The sequence below is a fragment of the Coturnix japonica genome, chromosome 2 (genome assembly GCF_001577835.2).
Source record: "Coturnix japonica isolate 7356 chromosome 2, Coturnix japonica 2.1, whole genome shotgun sequence".
Taxonomy (NCBI): domain Eukaryota; kingdom Metazoa; phylum Chordata; class Aves; order Galliformes; family Phasianidae; genus Coturnix; species Coturnix japonica.
Window position 1 is genome coordinate 120,702,593 of NC_029517.1, and position 21,458 is coordinate 120,724,050.

At 34.3% G+C, this 21,458-nt stretch overlaps 1 protein-coding gene across 6 annotated transcripts in view; it reads right to left on the reverse strand.

Moving 5' to 3' along the window:
- Nucleotides 1-21,458, reverse strand: part of CSMD3 (CUB and Sushi multiple domains 3) — a 467,721-nt gene that overhangs the window by 296,566 nt on the left and 149,697 nt on the right. For all 6 annotated transcript variants that reach the window (XM_032442883.1, XM_032442886.1, XM_015856173.2 and 3 more), the window contains exon 6: nt 20,374-20,486. In XM_032442883.1, the coding sequence (XP_032298774.1) occupies nt 20,374-20,486 (113 nt within the window). The remainder of the gene's footprint in view (nt 1-20,373; nt 20,487-21,458) is intronic.

A 21,458-nucleotide genomic window follows, 5' to 3' on the forward strand; every position in this document is an offset into this window, starting at 1 on the left:
TTTTAAGTGGAAAGTGTTTTATTTTTCTATACTACTTAAATAGTAAAAGATTTGTTTTGTTTTTTTTCTTTTTTTTAAGCATTATACAGACAACAAAAAGATCTTTTTTTTTTTAAGCATTAAATATATTAATTTTACAATCTTACATTTAATGTCTTAATATCTGCTCTATTGTACAGCACTTCTAAATAATACAGTGGTAGTTTCCTGATAAACTAAAACTTAAAGCACCAGGTAAGATTCCAGCTTTATTTGTAGTAGACAGAAACATTAAACTTCTGATAGAGGGAAAATCAAACAAAAGAAAACAAACACAGCCCACTGCTTGCTGTCCTACGATGACAACACTATAAGCAACTGAAATAGATCTAGACATGTTTTATTTTTTATTTGAGAATAAAAGAAGAAAAAAATCACAATGAAGAATAATAACAAAAGATATGATTCAGGATATGGTGAATTTCTGGCAGACTGATATCGAGATTAAAACACAGAAAATACAAGTGTATGACCAAGAATATTGAATAAGGATAATGTTGATTAAATGTTGATTAATGTTGATTAAAACAAAGAAAAAAGAAAAAACCTCTATCATAAAATTTATATGTTAGGCAATTAACAAAAATAATCAGTAGTCACCAGCCCTTAATAACAAACTTAAAGTTACATTCAGGTTCTCAAACAAATACAAATGGTACGTTGTGTCCCAGCGCTTTAAAGAAGCACAACACTAAAGTGGAAAATTATAAAAGTTAAGATAAAGACAATTTAAAAGTAATATATGTATTAAAAAGTACCTCATTGCTACAGAGGTAAATATCAAGTAGAACATCTAATTTGTTAAGCTTACTAGAAAATAACGTGGAATTAAAAGGAGATAAAGCTGATGAAGCAACTTAGTTCAGAAAAGCAGCCTGAATGATTCGCTACTGAAAAGTGTTTTAACTGTTAAAACTTTGGATAATGAAAACATATGGAAGCTCCATAAGCCTATCTATTTATATAGGAGTGGAGGTTGCTCCTGATTCCAACTCCATGTTTAGTAAAGAAAAGAGGCAATGGCCTTTGACATTTCCCTGAGACAAAGCTCCATAAATAGATCGTGAAACACTCGATTTGGATATGCAATATGTACAACTATACACGAGGTTGCTCTTGTAAACGTATGATAGCAAAAGAAATTTACTCCAGATAAACTAACAAACAGTGGAAATTCTCATTTGTATTAATCTCATAGACTAACTTTGTACATGCAATCACTGATGGAATAAAATAATCTAGGGAGAACATGAATATCTTTTCAACTCTACAGAAGCATTCATAAAGGAAAGTAAAAGGAAAAGATAAAAGGCCAAACCACTATCTATTACAATTTTCCTTTGCAGAACAGTAAAACCTGGGAAAGTTCACTTTAAATTAGGGAATACTAGAGGTATGTATCATCCCTCTTTAGTCAATATGGATATTTCAAATATTTTTATTTTAAGTTGTAATCTATGTGCTGAAATACTAAAATGGAATTTAACCACTTTTCAAAACTGTAGGCCTGAGAATGAGTTGTCACTTTTTTCATAGGGAAGTTCGTTTTGAAAAGCCAGATTAGATAAATGCAGTCTTTGATTTAGATGGTTATTTGAATTGGTGTACAACTGAAAAACAAGTTATATTTCTTAAATAAAACCAATTAGAGAAGACCACATGAGTTTCAGGCTTAATTTAGAAGTTTGAGATCTGTGCTATTTTAACATATTATGTTCGATCCCAGATTAAGTGGCAGATTTCAGCTGTAGCTGCTGTCTCCTCTTCTCGAATTGATTTACTCTTCCATTTGGGTTAATGCAAGCAAAAATACCAGGGATCAGTCATTATGCGTTACACTTACATACATGACTTTATATTGAATTTCTCACAAAATAAACAATAGTAACTGCCAATATGTAACGACCATTATTTCTTCAAAGAAAATTTGATATAGTGTTTTAGTAAGACTTAGGATTTTAAGGAAAATAAATTAATCTGCAGCATTTAATTGACAGTATGAAATTGTTTTCTCGTATTAATAATTAACTGGACTTAAATAAACTCTTTCAATTGTAATGCCAGTTTAAAATAAAGAATTGACTTGAATTATATTACAGTAACTTTTGATTTTACAAGCCAACTCTTATAATTAAATAGACTGAAAGTACTGATAACAGTCAGAATGACTTGACTGACTTAAAAATCCATTACTAAATATTTTAAATGCGACTGAAGTAGTATAATTCATCCAGAAGTATTCAGTAAATATTTTAAAGATATTTTAACTTTTCTCTTTCTTCAGAGACAATTGGTAAATAAACAAACATTTTTCCTACTTATCTGTTCACTGGCTAGTAACACAACTGATTAGAAGTCAAATACATATATATATAGGGGGGAGAAAAAAGAAAAAACAAAAGTGGAACATTCTATAAAGTGATTTTGTTTCTATCACGCTAGAAGTAAAACTATTTATTTATTTTGTCCAAAGGATCATAGCATAACTAAAGTCAAAATGGAGCTCAGAATGTCTCATGTTCATGCTCTTGCATAGAGCATAATATGTTCTGAGGTCAGCTCAGGTCACTCAGAGCATTATCCCTGTCAGATCTTGAGAATACCTTTCAGTATAGAGACTGTGGAATCTCTGAGTCAACTGGTTCAAATGCAAGAGGCACAGAATAAAATAAATAAATAAATAATAAAAAAATCCCTTGATATATGGCCTGAGGATCACTTCAAACTTTGTCAATTTATCTGCTCTCAAAACATGTTCCACTGTGATAAGCTTGTCTCCATCTGTGCAGTAACCCTCTTGCATTCACTGGGAAGCCGGTTTTGTATAATTTTTTCTTTTTCTCAAAGATGAACAACTCCAGCTCCAGCCACTTCTCATGGGACAGATGCTCCATCGTCTAACCACTTCTGTGGCTCTCCACTGGACTTTCTCTAGCAAAGAACACTTCTTTCCCATGCTGGGATCAAAACGTGGATGTAGTATTCCAGACATGGTCACAGGAGTGTTGAGTAAAGGACAATAAACATTTCCTTTCATCTTCTGGCTACATTCTTGTTAATATAGTTCAGAATGCTGTTAGCCCTCTTTGCTGCCAGGATACACTGCTGGCTCAGATTCTTCTTGTTATCTGCCACAATCCACTCTTTTCAACAGAATTGCTTGCTACTTGCCATTCCTATGCCAGGGTTTCTGTCTTCTTGTATGCAAGGCTTTAAACTTGTCTTCATTGAGTTTCATAAAGATCCCATTGTCCTATTCCTTTACCTTGTCTACATCCTTCTGATGGCAGTGCTTTCCATTACTGTATTGACTATTGATAGACATTCTGTTGTCATTTCAAACCTGATGATACTCTAGATCAATTAATAAACATAATGAATAGAACTTTTACATAGACCCTTGCAGTACTCCACTTGTTGCTGGATTCCAGGTAGAGTATGGCCCATTAACAATTCCCTCTAAATTTTCAAGTTGTTACCTTCAATAGTGGAAAAACATATGAAAAACTAACAGATTATCCACAAAATAAAATAAAATAAAATAAAATAAAATAAAATAAAATAAAATAAAATAAAATAAAATAAAATAAAATAAAATAATTGTAGTCTATGCTTGAATAAGACCGAATAATGGTGTCTAAGCATAATGTTCAGCAGCTATTATAATTCATTACAGTTTGTGAATATTTGTTTGCTCTCAGATTCTAAACTGAATCTGATTCTTAGGAATTAATCAGTAAAACTATCTTGTTTATTCATGGCGAATTTAAAATGCAAGACTTTATTTGTCTATGCGACACCTATGATTGGAACTAAGACTTTTTAAACAAATCTAAAGGTCATTAAACTGTATTTTCCTAAATGGGAGTCAGTATACTAATGAGATAATAAGGTCAGATTGTGTTTCTTAATAACAAAAAGCTTCTCATTCTTTTCACAGCGGATAATTGAGGTGTTGGCAGTCTTTAAAAATAAAACTGCATATTTCATTAAAGAAAAGAGGTAGTCAGAAATATATCTGGAATTTCGAACAAGAGTAATCACTGCATTCTATCTTCATTCTTTTTTCAGATGTTCAAGGAGATTCAGTCAAGATCTATTAAATACCCTTACTTAAAACCTTTGCATATTTTAATCTTTGTAATGGCTAGCGCATCATATTAAGAGGATTATTTTTGCTAGCAAAATATCTTAATTAACAATTCTCTTTGATGTTCTCTGTCATTAAGTATTTTCTGCCTGCAAGACTTTCAAATAAAGCTACAAATTAATTAAAAGAATATATTCTCAACCTGTTAAAATAATTTTCAAGTTAGTGTAGATATACAGGCTTCACTGCTTTAGATGATTATTTTTAGATGCCATTCCAGCCTTATTATATTCACAAACATCTTCTTTTTAATTAATAATAAAAATCATTAAATTGTTAATATTCATATAAACTTTTACCTGGTCCTTTGTCTGAACCACAAAACCACAGTTTTGCTTCTGTTAATTTATATATCAGGAATAGAAAATAAAGGAATATAGAACTCAAATATGAATTTGAGAATATGAAATTCATATTAATGGATGATTCAAAGCACTCTTCTGACTAAATCAATTTTCAGTACCCAATCATAAAAGAAGGAAATAAAACAATGTATTTCAAGAAATCCATGAAAAAAATGGCTCAAGGCACCTTTCTGGACTTAATTTCAAAAGTGCAATTATCACTGGATACATCCAAAGAATAAAGACTACAAAAGCTGTCTAGACAGAATTTTGGTGTATGTACTCTTTGCTTCCTCTTGTTTTCGTGTTCTCTACAATTTGTGCTAACTGATTCAGAACCTATTTTTTATTTACTTTTGGTACCAGAAGACACTTTGCATTTTCTCATGATGTATATATATATATTTTTTCCCCGTTTTCACTCTTCTTTCAGCCCTTTTGCTATTACTTCTTTCTTCTCTTTCTCTCCACTTTTGTTTTTTTTTGGTTTTTTTGTTTGTTTGTTTTTGTTGTTGTTGTTTTTTAACTGGTTTTAAATGTAAATCTACTGCTCCAAAGAGAAATATACTATATACATATATATATATATGAAAATAAAATCAGAAAATCAGAATAATGGTGTCTAAGCATAATGTTCAGCAGCTATTATCAGAAAATCAGAAAATTTCAGTAGGACAAGTGATACTATGTTTACATATGGATAATGTCATTTTAATTGGTGCAACTTCAGTAAGAAAATAATTCATGAAAGAAATACAACATAAGTGTATTTTTGGAAATGAGAAAGTATTTTTAAAAAGTGAAATACTGTATAGAATAGAATAACTTGAATGTGATCACCAGTTACATAGGTAACAGTTACACACTGATTTCTCCACAATAGGTGTACACAACAAGACAAACTATTGTCTGCAAGGTTGAGTTCAGAGAGGGGTGTTCAATGGCTCAATATCTGCATGGAGGTCAGTGATGAGTAGATCCCCAGGGACCAGTGTTGGATGAGACTGGGAGTGTGACCACACATGCTCCTTAATATCATCACCAGTGAAACTGACATTGGGATAAAGTGCACCCTCAGCATGTTTGCTGATGTCACCTTTCTGTTGGATGCGGACAACACAGGAGAGGAATGGGATGCCATCCAGAGAGACACAGTTTCTGTATTTTTACCTATTTTAAAGTTTCAAATTTCTAAATCTGTTTTCATGTATCAATTTCAACTTGTCATTATTTTGGGGAGATCTCATTTCCTACCAACAAAATAAACTTGCACTTTCCTTTCACTGTCAGAGTGATATATTAATATTTGTTGCCTAATATCTGTTCAATGCTGTGAGTACACTAACAAGTATAAGACAAATACATAGTTCTGGATAGAACAAGATTCCATAATTGGAATTACATATCAATACAACTTTGACACACAAAATTTATTTTCAATTTAATTCTTTAATGAAGTTCTGATGCCTGGAAAATAATGAATGATAAGAACAGTAATAATAATTTTACACTCTTAAAATTAAAAACAAACAAACAACTTTTTTTTTTTTTTTTCTTCCCCCAGCCTCGCATACCTGCAAGGGTAGGCTTGGGCAAACAGATAAGCAGATAGTGAAAAGCTCAGCTCTTACAGAACTAGGGAAATAGATGGGACAAACCAATTAACAGGAGGTAATGAATTATGAGGTGTGAATGAGAGAGATTAAAGGGTGATAGGATTAGAAAGCAGATGCAATAGTAAATTTTGAAAAGATTGTGAAGCTGGAGGACTCAATTAACAACTAAACTGGAGAAATTCTTGGCATCAGTAGGTAGGTTATACAAAGGTGTGATGTGTTTTTGGTTGTGTGCGCCTGCTTGCATTTGCCATTGCAATCACAAATTAAAACATTTTCACAAGAGATCTAGTCTCCAAAAAATCATTTGAGTTATTTCTCAGAGACCTGTGATAAAAGCTTAGTAATAAGATCTCTAACTTAGTTTAGGATTCTAAAAGTGTAGCCACTGTACTAATCTTCTTAACAGAGAAAAAGTTAATTATTTTTTAAAAATTCAGTACTTCGATATTAGAATTCAGACCTTAGAAAGCTTGCTTATCTACAAGACAAATGGGTAATATAAACCTGCAGAAAACATATGTTGTTAATAACAACCTAAACATATTTATCTCATAGGTTGAAATACAGAACTTAAGCACACAAACTGCAATGCTTACTCTGCCTGTGAAAATTAATAGAGGTCGATAGAAAAATAAAATAAAATAAAATAAAATAAAATAAAATAAAATAAAATAAAATAAAATAAAATAAAATAAATGAATCTTGTAGCCTAGTATGACCAATGGGGAAAAAAAAAATTGCTTCCAGGGCCAGAGGGTTTGTGTCGACTCTTTGTAGGTTCGTATTTACCTGGGTCTATTTTCACAAATTTCAGTAATTTTATAGTGGTCAATTGAATTTTTTTCAACAATCTGTGTATAAGGAAAGTTCAGTTCTGAGAATACTACATACAGTATAAGTCTGATTAGAGTAGATTATAACTGTGTAATGGACAACAGGTCTTTACAATTACTGACTCTGAAGGGGGAGGCTCATATACAGCTTTCATATATTACTGAACAGTGAGAAAGAAGTAGATTGAAGTAAAAACAGTTGAACTCCAAAGCAGAAGAAAAAGTCTCAGTCCCAAATACAGACTCAATCATCACAGTGGATTTCACATTTACCCAACAAAGTCCACAAGTGCTACCTCTTCATTCTAACTCAACAGAACTGTAGGGGTTAGAAAGGACCTCTGTAGATCATCTAGTCCAACCACCCTCCTAAAACAAGTTCCCTAGAGTAGGTTGCGTGGGAAAGCATCCATGTAGATTTTGGATGCTTCCAAAGAAGACTCCATAACCACTCTGTGTAGCCTGTTCTGGCTCTGTTAGTCTCAAAGTAAAGATTTTTTTTTCTCATGTTCACATGGAAGTTCTGAGGTTCCATTTTGTGCCCAATGCCCCTTGTCCTGTTGCTGCAGACTACTGAAAAGAGCATGGACCAATCCAATTGATGTCTTTAATTAGCTCTTTTTTTTCCCCTTCCTCCTCCCCACACTCCACCCCAAACTATGTCTACATGATTGTTCAAAAGAGCAAAGCAAACTATATTACACATACTTTGTCCCTCAGCATGACACTATTATGTTCATACAATTAATTAAAAAACTAAAATATTACTGTATTGTTATAGAATCATAGAATACCAAGCTTGGAAAAGACCTAAAAGATTATCCAGTCCAACTGTTCATCTATTACCAATAGCTCCCACTAAACCATGTCCCTCAACACAACATCCAGTCTTTCCTTGAACACCCCCAGGGTTGGTGACTCCACCACATCCCTGGGGAGTCCATTCCAGTGCCTGACCACCCTTTCTGAAAAGTAATATTTCCAAATGCCCAGCAGAGATGGCACTTCCAGCAGGAAGGCTTGCTAAAATGACATATGTATTGAACTTTTAAATCAAGGATGTGATGATGGGCAACAACCAGTAGTCCTCATTTCATTTCAGTTAACAAGGAAAGAGTGAAAAGTCATGGAAAAAATATAATATTAAAGAATTTGGAATCAGGTTAATGGGAAGGCCCATTCCTGCTGATAACTTGGAAGAGAGGAAGAATGCTTAGGATAAACTGTATTGGTTATTGTCACTGTCTTTGTGATTGTTAGATGTTTATGGTATGTGAAAGTATGAATGCTATATGGAAGTGGAATTATTAATGTTACATGGAAGTGTAATTGAGGGTACGAGTAGTGGAATTGTGAAAAACAAAAACAGGAAAAAGGTTACAGAAGAACAGTGAGTTAAAATATTGAATGTGACCTGCTCTAGCCAGAGAAGTTTAAGTGCCAGCAAGAGAATGCAAACCCTCGCGCTGCCCCCCTCTACTGCCTACCCCCCTCCTCCGCTTGTGAAAGTAAACAAATCGTTAATTCCGAATTGGGACAAAAGCAAAACATTGGGAGTGCACGTGCCCCTAGTTTAGTGTGAATCACTACCCCTGCTGGGACCCGAATTACAGACAAAGTAAGTGATAATTTGGTGTGGGTAGTAGAGACCCGAGGTAGGGATAAGAATGCAGCACCAATTGCATTCAGACTAACACAGACAGCTCAGCTGATTGAGCTTTGGTCATACGTGAACCCATGGTCTCTTGCCACTCACTTCAAGCCTCCTCAGGTTTGGCGGGCCTTGCCAATGGTCTTTATAGTATCTGCTCACACCCATGCCAGGTGCACAAGCTAGGTCCCGTGATCATGCCAAGATGGTCTGTCTGGCAGGAATTGTTACAATCTTTCGGTTTTCTCCCTCTTTGTCTGCAGAGCTGTTTGCACCTCTGAAGGTCTCTTGCTAGTCTGAGCAAGAATGTCTTCATTTTCTCCCAATAATATACACATTGAGGGAACTAGGGTAGGGTTCTTGGACAAATTTGTTGATGGGGCTTGGAAATTGTATAGAGGGGGAATTGTGGTGATGGAGTTGGATGGAATGGTGGCAGCTGTACTAGAGCAGGTCCTGAAGATCCCAGGATGAGTTTTGCCCCCAGTGGGCTGAACGCAGTGTGCACACAGCAGTGCAAAGATATTTGTTTTCTGGCAGATACGGGTGCATCTCACTCTGTACTGCATCAAGAATTATTACCCATAGATGATTTTTGTAACAATAGTAGGTCAACAAGAAAAAGCTTACCAATTAAATAAAAAAAGAAAAAGAAAAAAAAAAAAAAAAGAAGGAAGTTAAGAGTAAAGCAAGTAACAATAGAAATAAGTGACTATAGCTGTAAATAACTTTCTGTGAGTAGTTTGTATTGTAGAGAAATCTAATATAGTGGTTTGTTCTGCTCTGAGAAAGGCAAAGTGCATTTTAAAGCAGGGGACACCTTGCTGGCACTGCCTATCGCATCCACCGCTGTTGTATTCCTTCTCTCTTCTTTTGGTGGTTTGCCACCTCATAGTTGTTGATAAGTAATAATACATTAGATTAGAAATTTCCATTTATAGAATTGTCTAAAATGAATGCTTGAATCAGTGTGTATATGTCAACTCAAAAAATTATGACCTTACATGTAACCTTATGTTTAGTGCGTTATCAGTCAAGGTTCACCTGAGAAAAGACAAGAGCACTCATCTGTGCTGACACAAGACAGCCTCCACTCCCACTACTGCCTTATTAAAATAGGCAGTGCAGGCAGCCTTCACACACTGTCTGTCTCCACCCTACGTGCTCAGAACAACTTTCTACACCTTCTGTGTTGTGTGGGCAGGAACTAGTTGCAGAAAAGAGACTCCCTGGTCTCTTTTTATCCACACAGCAAATGGATCAAGGTCAATCTCCAGAGATAAAGAGCAGGCAGTGTCAGCTCCACCCCTGGTGAGTCAGGAGCCCACCCAGAAGCTGCCAGTTGCTAGCCCAGACACAGCAGTGTTGCTGATTCCAAAAAAGTCTAAAAAAGAGATTTTTGGTTGCTTTTCTTCACTCCAGATCCCTTACCCAATGCAGTTTTACCTGCTTGAAGCTAGTCTCTGTAGCAAATGCATTTTATCTTAGTGGATATGATCTCTATCAAAAGAACAAGTACTCTCAAGCAACTAACCAACTAGAAGATAACTCTGTCTTGAGTCCAAAGAAAAATAAGACTAAGAGTAGTTCTTTATAATTGGGTATGAAGTCTGATTAGAAAGTACATGTGAAACTGAAGTATGAGGCAAGATGCCAAAAAAAATCCCAGATTCATTTACTTAATTACATAGTTCTCTCTATCTGGCTATTCTTATCTAAAGTATGAAGGATGCTCTGGAAGTAATGTCTCCTATCTTGTTATGTTGGCCCAAGATGTCAGGGGTGGATATTGTTAGTACAGCAATAGAAGTTAAACATCCCCAACAATATTCTGTTTCATTTTGTTGCTGTGTGACAGACAGCAGCAGGGGGGAAGTCTGACAAAATGGCATCTGGCAGAGAAGTATGTACAAAGCAAAGATGTGGAACTGAATCCCTGTTGGTGGGAAAAAAATAAAAAAATTTAAAAAATCACCAATTAACAATTCATTGACAGTTGCTGAACATTTATAGATACCAAATAGTGGACAAGAGCAGTGAGACGGTGAATAATGCTTTTCAGCAGAGGCATCAGCAATGCAAAAGACATGTTCAGGATGTCCATACATAACTGTCACATCATGAAATGAAGAGCATCTGGATCAGCTCATCTGTGCAATTTGGTCGACTGTAACCAGGGAACTGAATATGAAGATCAATATGGGCTTCAATGTATTGGAAATTATGGAGGCAATGTTTGAATATCACAGTTTGTGGCAGGTAGGTCCTCACAACAGAAACAGAATGCTCACACAGAAAAAGAAAGAAAATCATATACAACATTGACAGGATGAAGGTGACAGTTTCCTGGATCATGCCGTTACCAGTGACAGATATTATGTCACTACTATAAACTGGATTCAAAATGGCAGCGCATGGTGTGGCAACATGTGAATTGCCCATCAAAGAAAAAGGTCAAAATATAGTCCTCAGAGGATAAAGTGATGTGCACTGTCCTTTGGGACAGAAAAGGAGTGTTTCTTCTGCATTTTCAGAAACACAGACAAACCATCAGCTCCGACCACTGTATCATGACACAGTCTAAGCTGAAGCCTCGAATGTTCAGAGTCAGGCCAGAGAAGAAGACAACCTTTCTTTTGCAGCATGATGATGCCAAGACTCAAACCAGTCTGACAGCCATGGAAAACCCTGCCAATCTTGGCTGGACTGACTGACCACAACCACCTTACAATCGAGAGTTGTTGCCTTCTGTTTCCAGTCTGCTTATATGTAATGTGTGGGCAACATTTCTCTGTCACTGATGATGCCATAGTAGCTGTGAAACAGTGGTTCACCTCTGCTGGTGCAGATTTTTATAAGCACAGTATGCAGGCTCTTGTTCATTGCTGGTAAAAATGAATAGCTAATGGTGATGGGTATGTTGAAAAATAGCATAGCTGAGAATTTTCTCTATCAAATAGAGTTACTATACTCTTTGTATCTGCTGCATTTTCCATGGAAATAAATAGGACGCCTTACTTTCAGAGTGACCTATATATCTCATGCTTTGGTTGGATGCCCCTTGCAGTACAAAATGACAGTTCTCCAAAATTAAAAATGATCTCCTATTTTTTTTTTTTAAGAGAAAATTAGAAAGAAAGAAAGAAAGAAAGAAAGAAAGAAAGAAAGAAAGAAAGAAAGAAAGAAAGAAAGAAAGAAAGAAAGAAANAAAGAAAGAAAGAAAGAAAGAAAGAAAGAAAGAAAGAAAGAAAGAAAGAAAGAAAGAAAGAAAGAAAGAAAGAAAGAAAGAAAGAAAGGAAGAAAGAAAGGAAGAAAATGAAAAAATGGAAGTGGCTTTAATTCATCAAGAAGAAGCACTTCTATCTACTACATATTACACCACTGACATAATTCATTAATTCATTTTAATCTTTAAAATCTGTTTTTAAAAGTTAGACAGCATCAGATTTATTTCTTTTTGTGCCCATTGAGCTACACAATGTTGAAAACTATTGAACAGCTAATTGCGGTGGCTTATCACTTTTGATTCCATTGAAAAATAATGTTGAAGAAAAGTAAGTCACTTAATGAGGAAGCTTGAACATACTGTGGAAAACTGAGTAAACATTTACAAAAGGGAAGCAAGATGTTTCAATAGCTAATGTCAGTATTACAGAATACTCTGATAAATATATATTCCACTAAATATTCTGATAAATATTTTGGTAAATAAATAAAGTGCTATACCAATACTTTATTTCAGATTTTTTCCCTCAGTATTTTTGTCTTGACATGAACAGGTCATCAGTGTAGTGTATTATGATGGTTGGTGGTAATGAAGCAGATACACAGGTTAATGTATTAATGTTTTGATCTTATAAAAATGGAGTGTATTATCTAATTGAATTTGCAAATAATTCAGTACATATTTGTCTTCTTCTGCTGAGGATTTGAAATAGTAGCACATAAAAATACTGTCAGTTTCCCCTTTACAAATAGTGAGCATGTGTGTAGAATATTAAACAGGAGCATATTAAAAGGTTTCAGTACAAATGCATCATTCATGGGTTTTTAAATTGTTTTTGTTGTTTGTTTTTTTTTTAGAATAATTAAAATTAAGCAGACACACTCATTGAAACACAATAATTAATAAAGAAATAATAAATAGATAAATATCCTGCCTGGAAAGGACCCTTTACTGCATTTCAACTTCTAATCCAGAAGGAAATTGTGATCCATTAATTTAAACATTAGTACTATCAGTGTTTTCAATTTTTAATCTTAGTTCTGTTGACTTATTTTAAAAGACATTGCTCTTATTTGAAATAGAAAAAAATAAAAAAAAAATTGAAATGTTAGAAATAAATACTTCTGGTTTGGTGAAAAGAAACAGAACAAACTTAATTAACCTTCAACACGAGTGTTATTATAGCCTATGAATAGGAGAATTCTAAAAATATGTACTTTAAAATGGGAGGACAATGAAATGGATCAATTTGTCTCCTCTGTCTTGTCTAGAGAGAAACCAATGTCATTCTACACACCGTCATTGTGTGGGTGCATAGCTGCAAAGAAAAGACATCTCTAGAGTGGAAAGGTGAAAAATAATCTGTTCAGAAAGTACAGCTCAGTATAAAACGATGCAGAGCTAACAGACACCTGAGCACAGAATTTCACTAAAAATCATTTTCTTTTATAACCGCATATGCAATTTATGTTTTTGTTAAGCCTGGGGATTTAAAAAAAAATAAAAAAATTTAAAAAAAAATAAAAAAATAAAAAAAAATCTAATGAAAAGGTCCTGTGATTTTCTTTCATGAGAAAAGAGCTTCTTTTTCCTCCGTTCACTGCAAGATCAGGTAGCTTTCTGGGCTGTATTTTGACAATAGGACTTTAGAGTTTACAATATTAAGAACTAAGTATTTGTCATTAAAAAAACAAAAGTCACAAAAACAAAAACACATTCACACACAAACAAAACACCGATACAACTGTCATCTGCCAAATAAATTACTAAGGCAACCAGTAAACACCACCCTAAGCATAAAGAAGCTAAGCCCTTAAGTAGCAGGCTTCTACAGCTCTGACACAAGTGATGCAGCACTTTAATTTCTCTCAGGGTATATCTCAAAATCCCATGAGTGCACTAGTACTGAAAAGCCATTTCAGTAAGTAACTCTCAGCAACTCTGCACTTCATGTGAGATTAGACCTAAGAATCTCAGATTCTCAGTCACCTATGTTTGCTCATCTATAGCTGTCCTTGGTATATAAACTCCTATTATTATCAAAGGTAATCAAATAAGTGTAGTCAGGAGAATAGTGTTTTAACCCATCCCAAAGTATACATCCTGAACAGAAGACAACTGCTGCCTAAATGCTGTTAGTTGCCATTTTATGTGTACTTTGCTCTCTTCCTGCTCCTGTGGAAGAGCACTGCCTCCTGTAAATTCTCTCTAATTTGCTAAAGCAATACAATTATTCTAGATCACGGGTATCCAACCTTTTGGCTTGCCTGTGCCGCGTTGATTGGATAGTGTCTTGGGCAGTACACAAAGTATATAATATAGTCAATGTATATGAGTAAGAAATCATTTTTTATTAAAACATAGACAACAAAAATGAAAAACTAGTGGGACATTTGACCATGTTTTTGTTAAACAAATGCTTTAATCAGAGTGCTGTAATTCTTAATGAGTTCTCAAGGTTCTTGTACGAGATTTTTGATCTAATTTTATTCTTCTTCTTTATTCATCCTCGAAAGTAATTTTTTCACAAATGTACATATTGCCAAAAAGCAATAACAGAACAAGACATGATGGTGAGTAAGGGATAATTTTCTCTGGTAAGATAAGGCATGTAAAAGTCCACTTAAGAGACACAATCAAGTTTTTGAGTAGACTATCTGTTTACAACTCTATACATTCTACCTAAAAATTCACAGGTAAAGCATTTACGTTGACTGAAAATATAGTCATGGATATACCAAAAAATTAATGATTTTTTCACCAGTTGTGAAACTCATTCTCAAATACCTTTATTAGAATGTAAAGTAAGGATGTCTATTTTTCACTGTTCACAACAATGTATTAAAATGTATAAAATTATTTGCCATATCTTAAGTTAGCAATTCCTTGCACTCTCCTTTGTCCTGGTATCAGTCGAGTCAATGTTAACAGCACAGCAATGGTTTGGTTGTTGCTGAGAAATGTAAGCATGCCTGGGCCCAGACCAGGCTGCTTGGCAGTGATGCATGATGGTGGTGGCAGGGGGGCCAACTGCAGTACAGGATGAACTACTGTGTGTTGCTCATAGGCCAGACATGACTGCTCTAGATCATCTCTACCCAGCTTCTTCCATATGGCCATCTGAATCACTCTGTAAACTGCACTCACAGTATCATCTTGGAGTGGAGAAGATTCAAATATCCGTGCAAACTTTGGTTTGGTGCAATTTGAATATTTCATAACACACAGCTTTGTAACATCCTTTCTTGTTTCCAACTGCCAGAAGAGCCTGAACAGTTCTGTCAGTACCCTAAGAATACCTTGGATAACCTACATCATTTTGTATGTCATCACATACATATTTGTGAAAAGCTGAACTGTGCACCATAGCTCCCCAGATTCATTGGGTGTTAGACATCCAGCAAACCTCACTTAAACTTTCATCATGACTGCTGTGTCCTCCAGCACAATCACTACAAACTCTTAGTTGCAACAGATTCTGAGAGAGGTAGCTAATGACATTTAAACTGTTGGATGCTCTGAAAAAAGTAGTAAAGATGTTTTTCCTGTCTGACAACTCTAGCCACAGTGTTCTGAGGCAATTTATTACTACTTACTTTGCAGTAAGAAATTCTTTACTTGACTGTCAGCTGCTTCAAATTGTCCCTCAAAGCAAAACAAATGAAATGTCTACCTCCATAAATCATTTTGGAATGGAGATAGATTTCTATAAATATACTAAAAGCAAGCAAAGTAACAAACAATGTAAAATCAAATGTTAAAACAACACAAAACAAAAAACACTTCAGTATCAGGTTTCTCTGTATCACACTACAGGTGCTGGCATTGATCTCACTTCAGCTCCACATTTCTGGTTGTTTGGTATTAGGCAGCAAAACCATTAGGATGCTTTTCACATGTAGATTGAGATCTAAATTTTACCCTTTTATCCAGGGAAGGTTCAGGCTGGACATTAGGAAATTCTACAACTCTCAAAGAGTGGTCAGGCAGCGGAATGGGCTGCCCAAGGAGGTGATGATGTCACTGACCCTGGAGATCAAGGAATGTTTGGACATTGTTTTGAGGGACATGGTCTACTGAGAACCATTGGTGATCGGTGGATGGTTGGACTGGATGACCTTGCAGGTCTTTTCCAATCTTGGTGTTTCTGTGATTCTCAACAGAATGTATCATAATCATACTCAAATATTCGATACTGTTTTTTCTTCAATTTATGTGTTATTTGGTACAAGCCCTCAACAGTGCCATTGATTTACTACATAGAGTATACAAGAAAAAAATAAGGAAGGAAATTAATTTCACCAGTTAGATGAACCGTAAGTACAAGTTTACCACTGAAAGCTTCCACAGCTTTAGTTGTGGAGAAAGAATGAAGGAATGCTGGATCTCAAGAGATAGTGAATCTGTGGAGTCTTAATCTTTATCAGAAAATGGATGTTTCTTTTCCAGAAGCACTTTCACAGTCAAGGTATGCTTGACATAAATAACTGAAGTTTTTGTACACTCATCTATAAGACTGGAAGCTGTGAAGCTAACTAAATCCTTTTTGTCAATTTAGATAATATTATAGATTCATATGTAAGTAATGGGGTGCAAAGCGTACCCAATAGAAAGTAGCAAACACAAGGAAATTTCAAGGGAACAGTACATAGATGGAGCAAAAATGACAACTAATTTTAAAAATAGAAGATTCCCAGTGCCAAGAAACACTGCAGCAGCAGCCTATCCAAAAGGCTTTGGCTGTACTTCACTAAACAACTTCAAAATCAAAAGAAGTTTTAATAAAGCAGTAAAGATAGAAGTCACCAAGACCAAAGCCCTTCAGTGAATGCACAGAAATACTAAAACACAGGAGATTAGCAGGTGTTAAACATACCTTGCTGTGACACTAGAACCTGGGGAGTGTGAAGGGAAGGGATAAATTTTGAATTTCTTCTAACTGACATACATGCATCACTATGATCATTATTTTCTACCATACTTTAGAATTTGCTAATTGAAGATATTTCATGAATGAAAATACCTTTTTAAAAGAGTCAACACTTAACCTGCTTGACGGTGGACTTAAACAAATCTGGCTGTTTCCCTTATGTTTACACACCTCAGTAAATTTCACTTGTACTGGATAAAGTAATTCAAACATTATCACAGGTGTCTGCAAGGCTGAAACCTTAAATGGAAAATAAGGTAAAATGTGATAATGAAATTAAAAGGTTGCTTATGCTTTATTTTTTCTTCCACATGCACCTTGATTTAAGCCTGTATGGCATCATTTTTATCCTTTGACAATAGCTAGACAGCAGTAACTTGATATATTATGCGGAAGCTCTGACATGTGAGGCTGCCTTGTGAAAAAGAAATTTAAAAAGCCATTCTCATTCATCTAAGAGAACAGAATGAAAACAAACAAACAAACATTTGGGTATTTCATATCCTGCTTAACAGTGGATATAGGACCTGGTTTATTTTCTTAGATATAAAATAACAAGTTTTTGCAGATTATATTGGGTGCAAATGACAAGTTTCAGTAACAGATAGATTGCAAATGCAACCTTTTTGATAGAAGATCAAGGGCTGCCACACATATGTAAGTCACTGCCAGTTCCAGCTGGCTCACCACAAGTTGCAGCTGTATGCCTGTCAGAGGAGTTGTTTATGGCACCTGCATGAGAACACCTGCCTAAGAAAAAGCAGTAAACACAATAAAAAGGAACAAGAGGAAAGAAAGAGGGAGTAAGCAGTGCTGCTATCAATCCCAAAAGAAAAATTATTCAGTCGGTAACCTGTGCTAGAGCATGGGTTTGCCTAAGGAGTTTGCAGTTATGTTTTGATACAGAGGAACTGATTAAGAATGAATAAGTATCAGAAAAGAGTGAGAACTGAGGAGAAGTAGGAATAAACTGCTTCAACCTGACTCAAAATTCCTGTAATACTTTTCTCATTATAGAAGAGACGGAAGAGACGGTGTATGTAATGTGTGGCAATGTAAATGTGGGAAGTGGGAGGTGTCAGAAGCAAAGTTAAGCATGTAAAACCTAATGGAAAGGTATTTTCTGTATCTGTTTAAATGTCTGTATGTTTTTAATTTCTCTAACACCCAAATCAGTAACTAAATGCCCTAAGTTACATTTCTTGTTTGTTATGTTTGTCACAGTAATTAAGTTGTCAACCCTACAGTCCCTTCAACCTACAGGTTTTCTGACTTGTATCTTCTGCCCTGTTCCAAAATGACAGGATGAGTGAGCATGGGTGATTTGCTACCAGTTAGGGTCAATGCACCACACAAAAGCATTAGTATAAAATACACAGTTGTGCAAAAGCAGCAAGCCAGGGAAGTAACTAGGTGAAAGGAATACAGAAGTACTAAGTATTGATGGAATGAGAAAATTATGCTGTGTTTTATGTTTCAGTATTTGCAATTTTTTTTCTGTATCAATGCAGTAGAATTGGGGATGAAAAAAAAAAAATTAAAAGAGAAAACAAAGATTATGTAATTAGCTGAGAAGGTTAACACATTTCCTCTAGAAAGTGACATAGAAGTAGATTCACAACAAAAAAAAATTGTCTCATCTATCTGTATTGCACTGTTATTCGGAATAATTATTTCATTTTTATTAATAATCGTCTTTGATAACTCATATGAATTTGAAAATTGGGTTCAGAAAAAGACTTAAAACAGTCTCCAACCAAAAAATGAAGTTTTCACATTTTTGAAGAGGAATTATATATATTATATATATATATAATATATATATATATTAATTTTCTCATACAGCAGTAAAATATATTTTCTTAATTTTTTCCTTCATACTGCAGCCTTTGAAAACTAAGCATAGAGTACATGTTAACGTATATTCTTCAATATAATGTCAAAAATTAAATATTATGAAATGAAAAAAAAGTATTATTTCAAAACAAAATAATATGAATTCAGTAGTGTAATCACCACTGACTTAGGTGTATTTTTTAGGTGATGATGAGAATTCACAGCTGCCTGTTAATGTCATCTATGTGACTTGGAGAATACAGTCTGAAACTAAACAGAAGTCTGATTCTTTTTTTCTATTACCTAACACTTCACAGTTCTGCCAGGAATGCAAGTGTAATACAAGATGTGTGTCATGTGAAATGTAATTCATTCTCAGTAGTTAAAAAATGAGCATCTGATCAATGTGAATTGCTTTATGTAAACTGCCAAAATAGTTATCAGACTGCTTATCAGTTGTCAGAAAGGATCTAACAGAAAGTTTCTATTTTATGTCTAGGAATTTTGCAGAAAAGCATGTGGTTTATCATAAGTTATTAAGAATGCCATAAAAAAAAAAAAAAAACAAACCAAAATCACAAGTCAATGCCTTTTTACAGAAGTTGTGGAAAATGTGGAGCAACATTAAGGAAGATTCTTTCAACTGAATTCACTACGGTACACATTTCAAGACATCTATATAATCTAGGAAACTCTAGGTATATATAAATACATGTGCTAAAATAATCAAATTAATCTTTATTTATTTAGAATATATTATCTGCGGCAATCTCACAGATCAATTACATTACTAAAAATAGTCCTAACCTTGGACTTTTTTTATCGTATTTATTAATGAATTTTACCAGATTCTGCAAACATTTATGTAGCCAATGTCTTCCCATGATGAATTTCTTGCAGAGAAATCTTAAAGGAATTCCTGACCTAAATCTCATTAGAAATGCTATGATGATGATTATTTTTTTCCCCTAGATTAAAAAAAAGAAAAAGAAAGAAAGAAAGAAAGAAAAAAAAAAAAAGAAAAAAAAGAAAAAGGAAGATCCATTGATGCACTGTAGATATGGGAAAATATTTTTTATAATAATGTTTGTGAAAAAGCAGACTGTATTTGCATGTACTAATGGAGTTCAGTTTTTATTAGAGCTTCATCATTATTACAACCTTCCTCCAAACTGTGGTATTCTCTAGTTAGTGCTTCAGATATTTTCACTCCTATTCAAAGTAACGATTGTTCATAAAAACGGTGGATAACAATCCTACATGTTAATTAAATCTTTAATAGCACACTGTATTCAGGAATACGTAGAAAGAGATAATAATGATGAAATGCCACATTAGTAAACAGAAACTTACTCACTGTTTTACAAACATGGCTAACAAAATCATGGAGGTAAACGTGTATTTTAAAGACAAAATTAATTCTGCATCTGTTTTGTAATCTCTTTAGGAAATAAGGAACATTTTTAAAGCTACATACTACACAGGGGAGAAGGAAGTAAATACCTGTTGTAACTTGGTACTTATTTATTACACTAGCCATACTGTAATGGATTGTAATTTGATACGACTTTATCCTTTACTGTATTTATACAAATACAAACTATATAGGGAATTTTTTCATGTAAAAAAAAAACCCTTCTATTTACTCAATAACTTCACTTTCTTTTTTTTTTTTTTTTTTTTTTTTTTTTAACAGAGAAACAACCACAACAGCAATATAAAAAAAGATATTTTTATAGATGTACCTTGATAATGAGCACTAAATCCACGGTATCGGTGATTGCTGTCAGTTACAAAACGTAGTCTAAGCCAATTTTTGTTGCTGATAACTGGAGGAGGTATATTCATTCCAGAGAGCCTGCATTAAAATAGAAAATAATAATAATAATAATAATAAAAATTAAAAGATAAATAGTGATCAGTAGATTTTTATGAAGTTCTGATAAAGTTCTGTATGGATCTTCAGGGGAATAGGGGAAAGAGGTGGAATCAAGATATACAAATCACTCACAACATCCCAAAAGCAACACCAGCCAGCACCCAAACCCCAGTTTTTATTGATGACTACTGTTTTGTATGTATGAAATAATCTCGTGATCAGTTTGGGCACTCTCTTCAGGTTTTCTCCCCTCCCTGAATCGTTCATCTTCTACAGCCTACTCACTGTGGGGGCAGAGAGAGAAAAAGAGAAAGCCTTCACACTGCACAGGCACTACTTAGTGACAGACAGAACTCTGAGCTGTCAGCAACACTGCTTTAGTTGCAAATCCAAACCGTATGAGCTTCTACGAAGAAAATTTACTCAAACCGAGGCAAACAAACTGTTTTTTTAGCTTGATGCGTTTTTTTGTTTGTTTTTGGTTTGCTTTGTTTTTTAATGTTGGGGCAATACTCCAGTCACTGCAGTTTTTCATCTTGATTTGTTCATTTGGAATGTCTGAGTTAGAGTTAATGATTTTCTTACTAGATTACATGAATATCTAAAAGTGAACAAGCATTTCATAAGAAATCTTTCTATCAAGTCAATAATGCAAGATACTTTTCCCACTAAAAAAATAAAGGTAAGTCATGTCTTCAGTATGTTAACACACTCAGTCCTTCCATTTATTTCTCAACAGGGCTCTTCCTGTAGTTAACAATAAAACACTAGCCATTTTATGTTCAGATATTGTAGACTGCTCTCCTGCATTGAACACCCTTCCCCAAAAAACAAACAAACAAATAGAACTCAAAGCAAACCTAGTATATAACAGGATATAAGCTTATTCAGGCAATCTACTAGTGAGAGAGTGAAAGGATTCTGTTTCAGTAATATCTTACTTTCACAGAG